The following is a 14,216-nucleotide window of genomic DNA, read 5'->3' as shown; positions in this document are numbered from 1 at the left end:
GCCTTATGTATGCTCTAGCATAAAAAACAAAACAAAACAAAAAACGTATAAATATGTCTTTGGAACACTTACAACATTTAAAAAAAAAACTTATTTACACGTTATTGGGAGCAAATGAGTTAATGACATTATCTTTCGCAAAATCATCCCGAACTGGCCCCATTTTGTGCCTCCAATTGAATTTTTATCACTTCGAAACAGCGAGGCAAACCTGGCCAACCAACCAGAGACTGACAGAAAGCACAACTGAAAAATGTGCATGTCATTTTTTTCGTGCACACCACGCGCATGAACTCTCACGCTCACTCATTCTGTCAAAAGTTATAAAGAAGGAATTGAACAGCCCTCAGGAAAAATAAAAGGTAAGTAATAATGATTTTTAATATGGACGATTGCGTCGCTGGGCCGAGTAAACAACCGTCAAAGTCGTCATTCTGACTGGATACTCAGCCCATCGAGTATATAACAACAACAGCCGCCGGCGCCGTCGTCATCATCATCATCATTATATTACTATTAGTAGTAGTAGTAGTAGTAGTTTGCAGCATATACATGTACACTTACTTGTGACAACACTCTTGGAAGCAGGCGGTCCGCGCTTGTTGTTCTTCACTACCTCCAGTTTGACTTCGTACTCCTGGCCAGGACCCAAACCAGACTGCTCAAAGGTCGTGTCTGGTCGGCCGAGGGAGCTCAAAATCTCACCATCTTCCTCTTTCTGGCAGAACCAAAAAAAACACCAATGAGGAGTGTCTTTGTGTTGTTAAAGGAAGACCTAAAACATTTCATAATTCCTCCCCACAATCCCAAACTAGAAAACAATGCAAGTAAGGTTAACATTGTGTATCACTACTCTGATTGACAAGACGCAAACCATCATTTAATAGACTTTGAATTGATTTGAGCCACGGTGGCAAAAGATTAAAAATAAAGCCAAAAAAAAAAGTTTGTTTTGTTAAATTGTTTGGTTCCCTGCTTCATTACATTATAATCCTGCTCAGCCAAAGGCATAGTGGAATTGTGAGTTAATTTTGGATTGCAAGACTCAAGACTCACGGTGTTTCTGAAGATGAGGTTCCATCCGTCAAAGGGGATGTCCAGTGGGTCCCATTGTACCTCCACAGATGTCTCACGCACTGCCTTGAACTTCAATCCCTCAGGCTCAGGAAGGTCTGGGATGGTTAGAAACTGTTAATTTACAACCCACGTAATAGGCTCGAGACCGTTTTATTGTCACATATAAACTGAAACTCTCATACGTGTTGCCACCCTTGCGCTAACAGGAATACTCCTCTTGTTGTTGAGGATAGCATAGACGCTGATCAGGTACTCGATGCCCGGTTCGAGCTCTCCAATAGTAGCTTTCTTGTGGTCCCCGGGCACCCGCACATCCAGCTCCAGACCTCCAGGGGCTGTGGGAACGTAGGTGATGAGGTACTCGGTCACGCGCATCTCATTCTCCCAAGACAGATCCACCGTCTCAGGTGTGATCTCTTCCACAGTTAAATCTGTTGGAGGTGAAACTGTGGACAAACAGAACATATGGTATGCATGAAATGGGAATTCTTAGAAACATAGTAACCTATTTCCATGAAATTTTGTGGAAAGTTCTGACATGCACGGAGGAAAGATACATACTGTTCTTTATTGCTTATTTTGATGAGGGTTTCAGAAGCCCTCCATTGGGAACAGATTATGTACATTCTGGGCTGGTTGTAAGTCAATCACAGGGTGATAAAGAACAATAATAATAATAATAATAATAATAATAATAATAATATTGCATCAGATTTAAATGCCGCTTTCTCTTTCTCTAGTTGTCAACACTTTTACAGTATAGTTAGTAGCCTATCAATGCATACAGTCCAGTCCAGTTAAACCTCGGCTATTCTTTGCTTTGGTGTGACCAAACTATACTTGATTATTTTTAAATGACAGATTTCATTAACATAAAAAAAGTAGCAATGATTGCAATTGGATTTTTTTCCACAAGGGTCATCATTTTAGTTTGTCCCGCAATAAGGATGGCTAATCAAGCAGTGGAGATAGTGAACAATCTACATTTATGCATGATTGCATTTATGATTATGTTTAAAGGAACACAAGACTTGTAACTAATTTTCCATTATTTGATTAGGCATTGTGTATAAAGAATACAAGTCCAAATATCTCTGGCATCTATTCAGTGAATTAAAAAACAAAAAACAAAAGTATAAGTATAAAAACATACCGCGGGCAATGCCATTATCGTGGCCACGTGATCATGATAACGTACCCGATGCGTAAACGTCAGCCACCTTCGTTTTTGAATGGGGGTTTGCTGACGTAATGGGCAAGAAAAACGTTGTCCTCTACTGTCGAATACTTTGCCAAATCTGATCGGAGTAATTCTCAGCATTTCAGGTTTAATGTTGTTCCGTGTGGGTGTAGGGTGGTGGAGGTTGGCGTTTCCTAATGTGGGCTAAAGCACGCTGAGCACACAACATGTAGCCTAGCAGAGAGAAAGTCACCCGGATGTTTACCATCCAGGTTAGGGACCTTCCACCACATAAATTTCCAGAGTGGCCAATGTCAATGGTGACTTGACTGTTAACTTGCGTCTTTGTAACACGCAACTTGCAGACCCCTATTAACTATTAACTTCGACTCGCTATGGGCTGGTTGAACGCATTGTCCTTTTTAAGCCACACTTTCATCTTCACTTTCAGTTGGACACAAATCTTTGGCTGTACTGCTTTTGAAGAACTGCTATAGGATGTAATTACCCCTTTGATGGCCGCCGTGGGACGCAATAATTCCTCGCGAGTGCCTTTGCCATTCTTTGTTTTTTTACACCACGTGATACGTCACGATGATCACGTGAATGTCCAAAAATGGCCGATACAGTACTGATAGCTTGTTAGTTTTGAAAATATCTTGTGTTCCTTTAAGGTTAATGTTTGATAGCTCTTAACTGAGAATGCATTGCAAGCTGTTTCGTAAACACAGCAATATCTGAAAGACGAAGTAATGATCCAGCTGATTGTACTTACCCGCAGAGCAGTCTTCGCCAATGAAACCCTCATTGCAGAGACACACTCCATTTTCACAGCTCCCCTGGTTCTGGCAGTCCCCTGGGCAGGTTAGGATGGAGCAGTCGGGCCCGGTGAAACCTTCGTAGCATACACAGCTGCCGTCATTGCAATATCCTCTGTCCAGACAGTTTTTAGGACATGTCTTCTCACTGCAGTCTTCACTAGTGAAACCCTTGTGACAAACACACTGGCCATTCACACAGTGGCCACGGCCGAGACAGTCATTGGGGCAGGTCAGTTCACCACAGCCTTTACCGGTGAAACCAGCAAAGCACACACATTTGCCATCCACACACTCCCCACGTCCCATGCAGTCTTTAGGACAGGCCTTGATGCTGCAGTCCTCGCCGGTGAACCCTTTATCGCATATGCACTCGCCGGTAACACAGCGGCCGTGATCTTGACAGTTGTTAGGGCAGGAGAGCTCGCTACAGTCCTCGCCTTGGTATCCTTCATCACACAAACACTCTCCGTTTATACACTGGCCTTTGTCGCTGCAGTTTTCAGGGCACGACAGAACGGAGCAATCGTCCCCCTCAAATCCTGGGTCGCAGATGCATTTGCCGTTGAAGCAATGGCCTCGCTCATTGCAGTTTTGTGGACAGGTGAGCTTGGAGCAATCCTCTCCACTGTAGCCACTCTGGCACACGCACAGTCCGTTCGCGCACATGCCACGGTTGTTACAGTTGCCGGGACAAGTGAGTTCGCCGCAGTCTTCTCCGGTGAAGCCGTCCTCACAGTAGCAAGTGCCGTTGTCGCAGCGTCCACGGTCGTAGCAGTCGTTAGGACAGATGAGCTCAGAGCAGTCAAAGCCCGTCCACGGCTCATCGCAGACGCATTCGTCTTCGACACAACGTCCGCGACCCAGACAGTTGTTGAGGCAGTTTGTCTGGGAGCAGTCCTCACCGGTGAAGCCCTCCTCGCACAGGCAAGACCCTTCAACACAATGACCGTAATCGCCACACTCCGGCAGGCAGAGCTCAACGCTGCAGTCATCACCACTGAAGCCTTCGAAGCATTCACATTTCCCATCCGCACAGCGGCCCTGGTCCTGGCAGTCATTGGGGCATTCAGGTTCTGTGCAGTTGGGGCCTTTCCACCCTGGCTCGCACACACAGCTGCAGGTGTCAGCACTCCAGTTCCCACGGCCATTACAGTAGGGCTTTGTGGAGACTTCTCCTGATAAATGAGAAGTAGGCGATAAACATTTTCATTTCAAAACAGATTTTTGACACACTACGGTACAGTAACACAAACGTGCATTATTATTCCCTTCAGCTTTAAATGTTGTGGAACACTAAGCGTAATCAGTGATGTGTAACATTCTCTGGAAGAGTATTACATTGGGCACCCCTGCACAGACTAAAGTTATCTCTACACCTATCGCGAAGTGGCCAGGCCTCGGTATGCACCGTCTGATTAATGTACCGTCATAACGTGAGAGCTGTTGGTGGAATGTGTGGGAGCGTTTTCGTCTGATTCAAAATGTTGAATCAGCGTCGCACCGCCATAACAATTGATTCATGCTGATTGGTTGTTAGCTCGTGAATCGGCACATGTGACAAGAACAGGAACGCGGAGAAACAGTAAGCGATGGAAAGCCTTCACAAATTCGCTCATCATCTGTCTGGACGGAAGATTGAAAAGATGAATTCATCACTATAATTCGAGAGACCACCATTGTATGACAGTACCCTTAAACATAATGTCGACAGAGTGATGAAAGCCAAACTATGGACTTCTATTACTTCTTATGCATGTGCAGAAGGTACTTACCATATTTTCCGCACTATAAGGCACACCTAAAAGGCTTAAATTTTTTCAGAAGCTCACCATGCGCCTTATATATGGATCAATACTGAGCCGCAACAGGTCTCGCTGTCAAGACGCTATCGGTGACCCTGCACGATCGGTGACGCTCCATCTTGGATCGCTAGCTAATACTAATACTTTACCTCAGAGAAAATAATAAAACAGCTGTTTATTCATTTTGGGAGTGAATGGAGTTGTCAGATAGCTGGTTTGTAATCTATTAATAAAGTTTGATTGACCTATCTGACTGTTTTGTTGGCATTCCCTTTAGCGCAGCACCATCTAATGGATGCATAACGTAACCCCAGCCTCTACTTTAGCGACTTAATATGGAAAAAGTTTTGAAATATGTCATTCATTGAAGGTGCGCCTTATAATGCGGTGCGCCTTATATATGGAAAAAGTTTTAGAATATGTCATCCATTGAAGGTGCGCCTTATAATATGGTGCGCCTTATAGTGCGGAAAATACGGTAATAGTCAGCGGTCTGTTGTGGTGTCTATTTCCGTCATTTTTACGGCGTGATGTGCCGACGGTCAGGCCGACGTCACAGGCGGTAGGCAGTCGTCCCATTTGACTGACGTCGCCTTATTCTCCTCACATTTTAATGTTCATTTTTGAGGTGGCAGTCTACCGCAGCTGCAGCTTCTTGAAAGTTCTCGCCAGGATGCAGAGTAGGTAGTTGTTACATCACTGCAACTGTCAACCACAATACAAACTATATTCACAGTACTTCTGACACTATCAAGCTAAATTAACCATTCTTAACATGATTGTAAAGACACAGTCTGTTTGACAAAGTAATTTTAATCGACTGTGCAGAAGTACCCGATGTAGTGTATACTGCACATCAAAATTATGTCAGTGTCATTCAGCATAGTGAGATTTTATTTGATACTGCAAGTTGCCAACTTTGTGTTGCTTCAAAGCACACTCTGCCACAATTTATGTATCACACTAAAGCACTGAATCATTTTTTTTTGTCAGTAGACAGCACTGAAGAATAGTGAGAAGTAATTTGCATTTAAAAGTTTGCCATTGAGCTTTTGATTTTCACATCTACCGTGAGAGTTGTTTTCGATGTCTACACATGTCAGGTTTTGCGACAATGTTGGAATTGTCATGATGGCTTTCCTTTTCTTTCTTTTTCATGAATCTTTGAGTAATTCTTTTAAAATAGACTTATTTATATTGCACGCGTGACATCAAACCCAGTGTAGTTTGTCATATTAACCTACCAGTAACTTGAGATCCACAGCAACCTGCACCGTTGCCACACTGCTCTCTCAGGCTGGAAAGTTCTGACTCCAACATCTCCAGCCTGTTCAGGATTTCTTTGAGATCAGGTAGCTGGTTGTTGCAGCCGCATGCCTGCTTGGGGATATTGATGCGGTGGGTAAAGACGATCTGATTGTCACCATCCACCGTGTGCTCCATGTGCTCAGTGTTCTGCATGTCCAGTGGGCCATTCTTGTGATTGGGCGTGGTGCCGCCAGGTGACTCAAGGTCCACGGAACAGAGGGATGTGGAAGGAACATTGATGTTGTAGATGTGGTTGAAGACGACTGGTTGGTCAGGGTTTGGCAGGGTGTGGTTCTCTTGGTTCTTCTTCGGCATTAGAGCCTCCCTACGATGCCGTATGACCTTCTTTACCAGGCCAGCGGCGGAGGGCTGGAGGACCACGGCCACAAGCACGCAGCCCAAGATGAGGCCTTTCATCCCCATGATGACCTTCCGCTAGCACCACGAGTGGAGTAGATACTGCAGACGTGCCAATTCTTCTTTCGTAACCTTTCGTCAAAGAAAATGAAAACAGAGGTGAAGGAACGAAGGAATATTTAATTTACTTATCTTAAACACTATGTCAGATCAGTGTTATTAGTAGTGTTGTTCCGATACCGTTTTTTGGCTCCCGATACCGATACAGATACCCAGCTTTGCAGTATCGGCCGATACCGATACCATACCGATACTTGAGTTTTTTTTCCCTCAACATGAAAAAGCTGTCCTGCCATTGGTTCAGAGCATTCAAGGGCCAATAGGATATCTTAGATCGCCATGCAGTGAACATGTCACATATCAGTGAATGTCGTGCACCAGCAAGACACAAGATGCTGCATCCAAAATCCTATATTAGCATTGGAATTAATGGTATCGGCATGTTACTTGTGAGTAGTCACCGATACCGATACCACTGTTTTAATGCAGTATCGGTATCGGAACAACACTAATTATTAGTCATATATACATGTTATAAACATACAGTAATAGTATATGTCTGTATCGTAACTGTAACCTATGTCCAAATTTGGTCAATTTGTTTTTTCCACAAATCCATTCTATTGGTCCGTCACGACGTGGGTCTGTTATATATTTTGTATGTATAGTATTTTTATGTATTTATTTTTACAGATTATTGATATTTAGTGTGTTAAAAATGGCTTGTTCTGTGCCTTTTTTTATTTTCTGAAAATTTCTGACATTTTTTTGCAAGTACTCTGCCCAATGGCAGTGATCTGTATTATTAATCTATATTTTCAATATAGTGTTGTTCGAATACCGATACTGGTATCGGTCGGCAGAGTACTAGTACCTGTGTACTTTAGTAATCTTTTAAAGTAAAACCAATTGTTGGCCTGTCTTTTCTATGACACAAGTGTGTGATCATGGATGTATTTTTTTTTTAACTTAATACAAGAAGCATGCATGATAATGAGCACGCTGCTCTTTCCTCTGCAGATGAAAACTGACAGAGTTGAATGGCCGAACCATCTGCGAGCTGCCTGGAAAGCAAAGTAGTCTGCAGCTTCACTGCTACCTGGAAAATTGCTGGTCAGCATTCCCAAATAGCCTTCCCGGCAACCACTGGGGCTTCTTTGAGTTGTGTAACATGATTCTCATTACCTTTCACCAAACCTCTCTGAGACATTATTTGTTTAAAAGGTCTGATGGGGAAAAAAATCCTGAGCTTGTGCATTTGAGGGCAACTTTAAAAACTGTTCTCATGCTTGTTAATACTGTGTGTTGTTTATTTAGAAGAGTACCAGATTACTACTCAATTTCAACTTCCTGTGTCAACTTCAAGATGTGCATGGCACAAACACATGCACAGTTGCAAGAAAAAGTCTGTGTAAACCCTTTGGAATTCATTTGATTTCTGCATAAACTGATTCTAAAACGGCTTTGATAGTCTGCATAAAACCGTTACCACAAATGCTCAGTAAAAGCATGAACTCCTCGGCTTCTCCTCACTCATTAGCAGCTCATCTGTAAGGACTTATGCTTTAGAATTAGAAGGCTCAAGCCCCAGAACAAAAAAAAACTAAACTAAAAAAAAAATGACAGCTAGATGTTGTAGAGATGCTAGTTTGCTTCAGTCTACTTAGTGAGGTACTCTTAAGCTCGGCACTGTCCCCACACCCAGCTCAAGTTGGCAAATGTCATATTTTTGAAAACAACCTATTCTTTTGGTCAGTCCACACATGTGGGTGTCATGTTTATAAATTATTGACCAATCTAAAGTATTGAAAATGGCTTGCTGTCTTTGATGATGCAATGTTAACTCATTCACTCCCAGCCATTTTCACAGAAGCAATTCCGTTCGCTCCCGGCTGTTTTCTAAGTAATTTGGCTTTTTTTTCTAGATGGCCCTGGTTGATCTCCTTTGTTCTGCTGCCACCTGCTGGCCGTTTGTGTAATAACTACCATTTCTGCAACCGTTCTTTGCAGTTGAGAGGCTGCATCAAAGCCTTCTATATGTTCTAGCATAAAAAATAAAAACCCAAAAAAACGTATAAATATGTCTTTGGGACACTTACAACATTAAAAAAACGTATTTACACGTTATTGGGAGCAAATGAGTTGAACAAACATTTCTGTTTTTGGGGTCTCGATGAAAGTGATGATTTTGGCGGTAGTCTACACGATTTTGGCCTAACAAAAAAAAAAGAAAAAAAAAAGTGGAATCTTCCGCAGACAGTATGTCTTAAGACACAGCAGGTACTGGTCCAGGGAGACATGTTCAGTCTTCTAGTCTTCACGTGTGACTAGGCAAGTTGGCAGATGAGCTCAGTGCAGAATATTCCCATGGCTGCACCCACCAATCTCCCGATTAGTTGAGTAGAGATGAGCGCCTCCTTGTTGGGTAAACTGCAAATGTGACGTAGCATGCTGCTGGGAGTGATGATGAACCAAACTCAGGGGGGCACAAAAATCCTCTCAGTCGCTGACACATATGTCACTTGTGTGCATTGGTGCATGCACACCAGTTACAGAAGCACAGCCGAATCTAAGCATCTTAAACTTAGGGATAAGATCAACAAAATTGCTTTGAGTCGCAGCTCAAGTTTTAGTTCTGGCCCGATGGTTGGCTTTCTCACTTTGAAGGCTGGCTGCTCTCCACATGGACCTCGAAACAAGGCAACCCCAACAGACCAGTGCATGCTTTGTGGGAAAATCTGGCACCAGGATACCGCTTTATTCAGAAATAGATTAAACAAACTTCGACATGTTTATTCTGATTCCACATGCTGGCAGCTTGGTAGCCTTATTGCAGGACATGCACAATTCAGAAAATCATCCATCGAAAGGGACTGCATCACACATTTGCTACAAAGGAAATGAAAATGGAGTGAATACGTTTTTGTTTTTTTTTGTTTTTTTTTTAATTTTATTGTATTTTTTATGTTTAAAAAGGACAAATTAGTTTTTTTTTCTGATATCAGGTAGAATAGTAATGAGTTCCAAAAAGGAAAGGGCATATTTTTATTTGTCCCCTATGGTGGACAGACAGGCGGCGATAGGACAGAGTATGGTATATTTATAATATATATTAATATATATTAATATGTTAATATATATTATATATTAATATTGGATTTGGGGAAAAGTTGGGGTGGGCTGGTGGGGGAAATTATGAATTGTCTTAAAAAGTAAAATGAGCATATTTAAAATGGATTTTGTATTAGAATATTGTGGTATTATCCATCCATCCATCCATCCATCCATCCATCCATCCATCCATCCATCCATTTTCTTGACCGCTTATTCCTCACAAGGGTCGCGGGGGGTGCTGGCGCCTATCTCAGCTGGCTTTGGGCAGTAGGCGGGGGAGACACCCTGGACTGGTTGCCAGCCAATCGCAGATTGTGGTATTACATGCCATTGAAAATGTTTCACAATTAATTGAAAATAAGTCACATTTTCCTTGGTTAATCAGCGAATAATCGCGCTACTATCTTATTCGTTAACATGCGTGAATGTGAACAGTATTCTTGGGCCAGTCATTGACACAGTCGGAAATTAAATTAGTGTCAGACATAATTTTCCACCAGGACATTGTGGAGGTCTATTACAGACAGAATAAGCTTCATAATAATCTTCTTTTACTGGGGCAATTGCGGTTTATCATTTAAGCCTCTGAGTGTCCTCTGTCCTTTCATCAACCCAATTTGACAGCAAGTGTCAACATAAAGTGCAATTCAATGAGGTGTTGAATTCAAGATTATTAGTTAGTTGCTTAAATTATTAGCCAATTTCACACCCCCGTTAATACCAATCAGACAATTTTAAATCTGTTTAACTTTTAGCTTGATCTATCTTGAGACATACACAATCATATATCAAGTAGTGTTTTTACCTACTTCTCCATAACATAGATACACAAACTAAACGACTGAAACAAAAACTAAGAAATAAAATACAGTACAGTACATTACGTTGCACCTGCTGTTTAGTTGTCAGTAGTGCAAATGCTCCTTATGAATGCAGCAATGAGTTAACAATTTAACAAGGCGCATATTGATGGCTATCAACTATGTTTTTTTGTGTGTTTTTTTTAAACGTAGCGTGCAATTGTTCAAAAAGCTTACATTTGCAAAAACAAGACAATGAAGACACTCAGACTGCTGAAAGATACACAAAAAATTCTGTAGCGTCTATTTGGTCCCACTCTAAATAGATTCAAATTTACTCTACAGAATTTACTGTGAAACTATCTGCAGAATTATTTCCTTCATCTCAACGAATGTGAATGTCCGTTTACAATTTGAATGCTGTATAGATATGTACACTGACATCATTCATTCATTATCAACACCGCCCATCTTCACTATAGGGTCGGAATATGAAATAAAAAGCATAATGAATCATTATCCTTGCGTAATTAAGAACCATACTTACCGTTCTGAACTTTTAGAATCACATGATTCATAGGCGGGAAAGAACAAAGAGCAGCCAGTGTAAGTCTATAGATACGACCCATTGCCTCAGGTCCTGAATGGTCAGTTGCAATCTCACATGTCATATACTGCAGCTACATCCTTCGGATATAAATTTTTATTCTCGCTGTCCAGCAGGTCAGCATTAATAATACAAGGAGAAGTTAGATTTTTCTCTCAAACTCAGCCAGTCGCGCATGGTCATGCATTGATATTAGTAGTTAAGTCAGATTTTTGCTGAAGGCAGGTCCAAGATAAATAATATAAAAAGATCATGTTCAACAGTAGACAAACTGAGCAGCTACGTGGCGAAGAGTTGCAGAATATGTATCAACAATTAGCCTTTATAAATACAACAATGTTCAGTTTTGAGTTTACAGTAGTTTAAAACTGCCAGACGCAGATAGATAAACAAAAATGTATTATTGTTGTTGCACCTTGCAATGTAAGTAAAACTGTACTACGTCGTACTCAGATCTACGTCTGATATTTTGACTTTATGTAGCAACAAAATACAACCGCAATATTAAAAATACGCTGTCAAACCTGATCGTGTCAATCAAAACTGGAGCGTTGTTATTGTTATTGCTATTTTCAAGGGGTGAATTTTTGGAAAAAATTCAAATACATTTGGAAACTATCAGTAGCTGAGTAAGACGGCACAGCATCTGCCTGATATCTTGACAACAAACAAACTGAATAATGGAGCAACACAACCCACTTGGTGTGGCAAAGCTGTAAATATTCAGTGACTACAACAACAACCCGAATCCCAAGTTGTATTTGGAGAAAGATTTGATCGGATGCACGTTTTCTTTAGTTTCTGAAGATTTTATCAAGTCTCTCTCTTTTTTTTTTTTTGTAGGTCACAAGTGACAAAAACTCAGTTGCCTTCAATGGTACAGAATCCAAATCTGGGTCACGGTTATGACTGAATGTGGGTTTATTGCCTGGAGCGCCTTAAACCTTGAGAAGGCATCATGCAGTGATGAGAACCAGCCCCAACTGTGGACACCTAAATCATCAAATGCATTACTGCTTCAAGTCATAACTGAAAGCAATGATATTTTCCCGCCAAATACAGATTTGCTGATAAATATATTGCCCACAGTCAGCGTTCTGGAAGGTGAAAGAAAGCTAGCGCAGGTGAGTATTGATTCGGATTCTTCATCTCCACCAAGGTCATAGTCGGAGAGATAGCGAGTAGCTGAGGGCAGCACCACAACTGTGAGTTATGATAATCAAACGCAGAAATTCATTTGCAGGACGACAACGACAGCTCGAGTCGACCGCTCCATCGGGATTGATGGCTGAGTTTTATGCTGCTTCTCAGAAAGGCTTTTTAACATTTTATCACCGCACGCTCTGGAGGGCACACGCCGTTCTCTCTTTTTGGCTGTTATGACAGATGTGGCTGTCGCTGTTGTGCTGAACTATAAGAACCATCGACACCTGCAGGGAAAAAAAAAAGATATCTGGTGTGCTCATGGATAAAGTGATGCATTGCTGGACTGTTTGAAAGGGAAATTAACACGAAAGATAAGGAAAAGCTGCAGCTAACTCACTGATTGGCTTGCCCATAATAATGATTAAAAAAAAAAAATCATCCGAAGTGGTCATAGTTTCCATTGGGGATTAGCTTCATCACCTTCAACAACTAGAAATGTTATTTTCTTTAAGTCTTTTCATCTTCAAAGGGGAAGTCAACCCAAACATTTTCTTTAAATAAAACAAGAAATTGTCAATATGTGCCCCCACTAGTCTAAACACAGCATTCTGATTAATATTGCTATTGACTGAAAATGACATCACACTTGCTCAGGGTTCAGGTATCGACCAATCACAGCTCAGCTGTTTTCTGAAGCTGAGCTGTGATTGGTTGTTACTTGAGCTGTGAGCAACTGTGACGTCGTTTTAATGCTGCATTTGAGGATGGTTGGAAGATTTATCCCAGTTGGCTTTTCCCAGTTCTGACCTGGAAAGCGTTTGAGGCCAAAGTAAACAACCAAAATCGCGGATAGTGATAAATTGTTTTTGATTTTGGTCCTCAAAACACATTTGCTTCATTTCATTGATTGTATTTATCTTATTTCATTTTCAGTTCAGTAGTTCACCATATAATTTTCGGCATACTGTCATGTTATGTAATGTGAAGTTATGCCGAATATTTATGAATGAAGAAAGCTATTTAGTTTTATACTCGAGTAAATTGTGTTTTACCATTTATGGTTTGTGTGTCCAAAGGGGTCGCCATTGTAGAGTGACGTCACAGTGAAGTCGGGGTACCGGGGTACCGGAGTACCGGAGTACCGGGGTACCGGGGTGCGAGTTCAAGGGGGCGTTCCCGTACGCACTTCCTGGTTTGATGTCGGAAAAGTCGAATGCAGCATAAGTCGACAGCAAGTGGCAGTACAAGATGGCCGCCCCCAGAGGTGGATAAAAATGAGTTGATTCAGCTGCTTAACTCATACTCCACTAATGCAATATTAATCAGAATACTGGGTTTAGACTAGTGAAGCTGCCTAGAGGATATTCTTGGAATGACAATTTGTGTTTTGACTTCACCTTTAACATCTAACTGGAGGCAGTAGATAATAACATGCTCCTGCTATCACGTTACCTTTTATGATAACGTATTGACTTGTCAACAGATGATGATTTGAATGGTGTTGACAGGTCCCGTCAAACTGAGGCAACACTCATCAGTGCTTAGCTCTGACCCCATTGGGTCCGATGACACAAGAGGGAGTGGGGTGGGTGGGGGGGGGAGTGTGTTCACAGCTGATAAGACCTCAACACACTGGATCTAATATCATGCAGGAGAAAGACTACATGGGAAGTCAGTGCCCAGGCTGAGTCCTAATCGGCCTTACAGAGCCAATGGGGTGATAGAGAGCTTCAGTTAACATGGCTGATAGCATCCCCAAAAAGGATTTCTCCAAGCAAAACCAATTTCGACATTGACGGTAAGATATGGAGACAAAGGATGTAAAGTGGATGACAGTGCTCACCGGGTCAACCGTGCAGCAATCAGAGCTCAATCCCGTTTGTATTGTATTGTATTATTTGGATGACGTCTTGCTGTGAGGCCCGTCAATATTCTTTATGGCTC

The 14,216-nt window shown here is 41.7% G+C and overlaps 1 protein-coding gene across 4 annotated transcripts in view; it reads right to left on the bottom strand.

The window, feature by feature from the left end:
* The window catches only part of tncb (tenascin Cb), an 86,584-nt gene that overhangs the window by 29,456 nt on the left and 42,912 nt on the right, over positions 1–14,216 (bottom strand). For all 4 annotated transcript variants that reach the window (XM_077521522.1, XM_077521524.1, XM_077521525.1 and 1 more), the window contains 5 exons: positions 6,125–6,677; positions 3,033–4,253; positions 1,260–1,523; positions 1,057–1,172; positions 565–718 (listed from right to left, as the gene is read on the bottom strand). In XM_077521522.1, coding sequence (XP_077377648.1) covers positions 565–718; positions 1,057–1,172; positions 1,260–1,523; positions 3,033–4,253; positions 6,125–6,611 — 2,242 coding nt within the window. In that variant the 5' untranslated portion in view covers positions 6,612–6,677. The remainder of the gene's footprint in view (positions 1–564; positions 719–1,056; positions 1,173–1,259; positions 1,524–3,032; positions 4,254–6,124; positions 6,678–14,216) is intronic.

This window comes from Festucalex cinctus, chromosome 5 (assembly GCF_051991245.1).
Source record: "Festucalex cinctus isolate MCC-2025b chromosome 5, RoL_Fcin_1.0, whole genome shotgun sequence".
NCBI lineage: Eukaryota > Metazoa > Chordata > Actinopteri > Syngnathiformes > Syngnathidae > Festucalex > Festucalex cinctus.
Note: the sequence above shows the minus strand (reverse complement) of the source record. Positions and strands in the feature narration are given on the sequence as shown.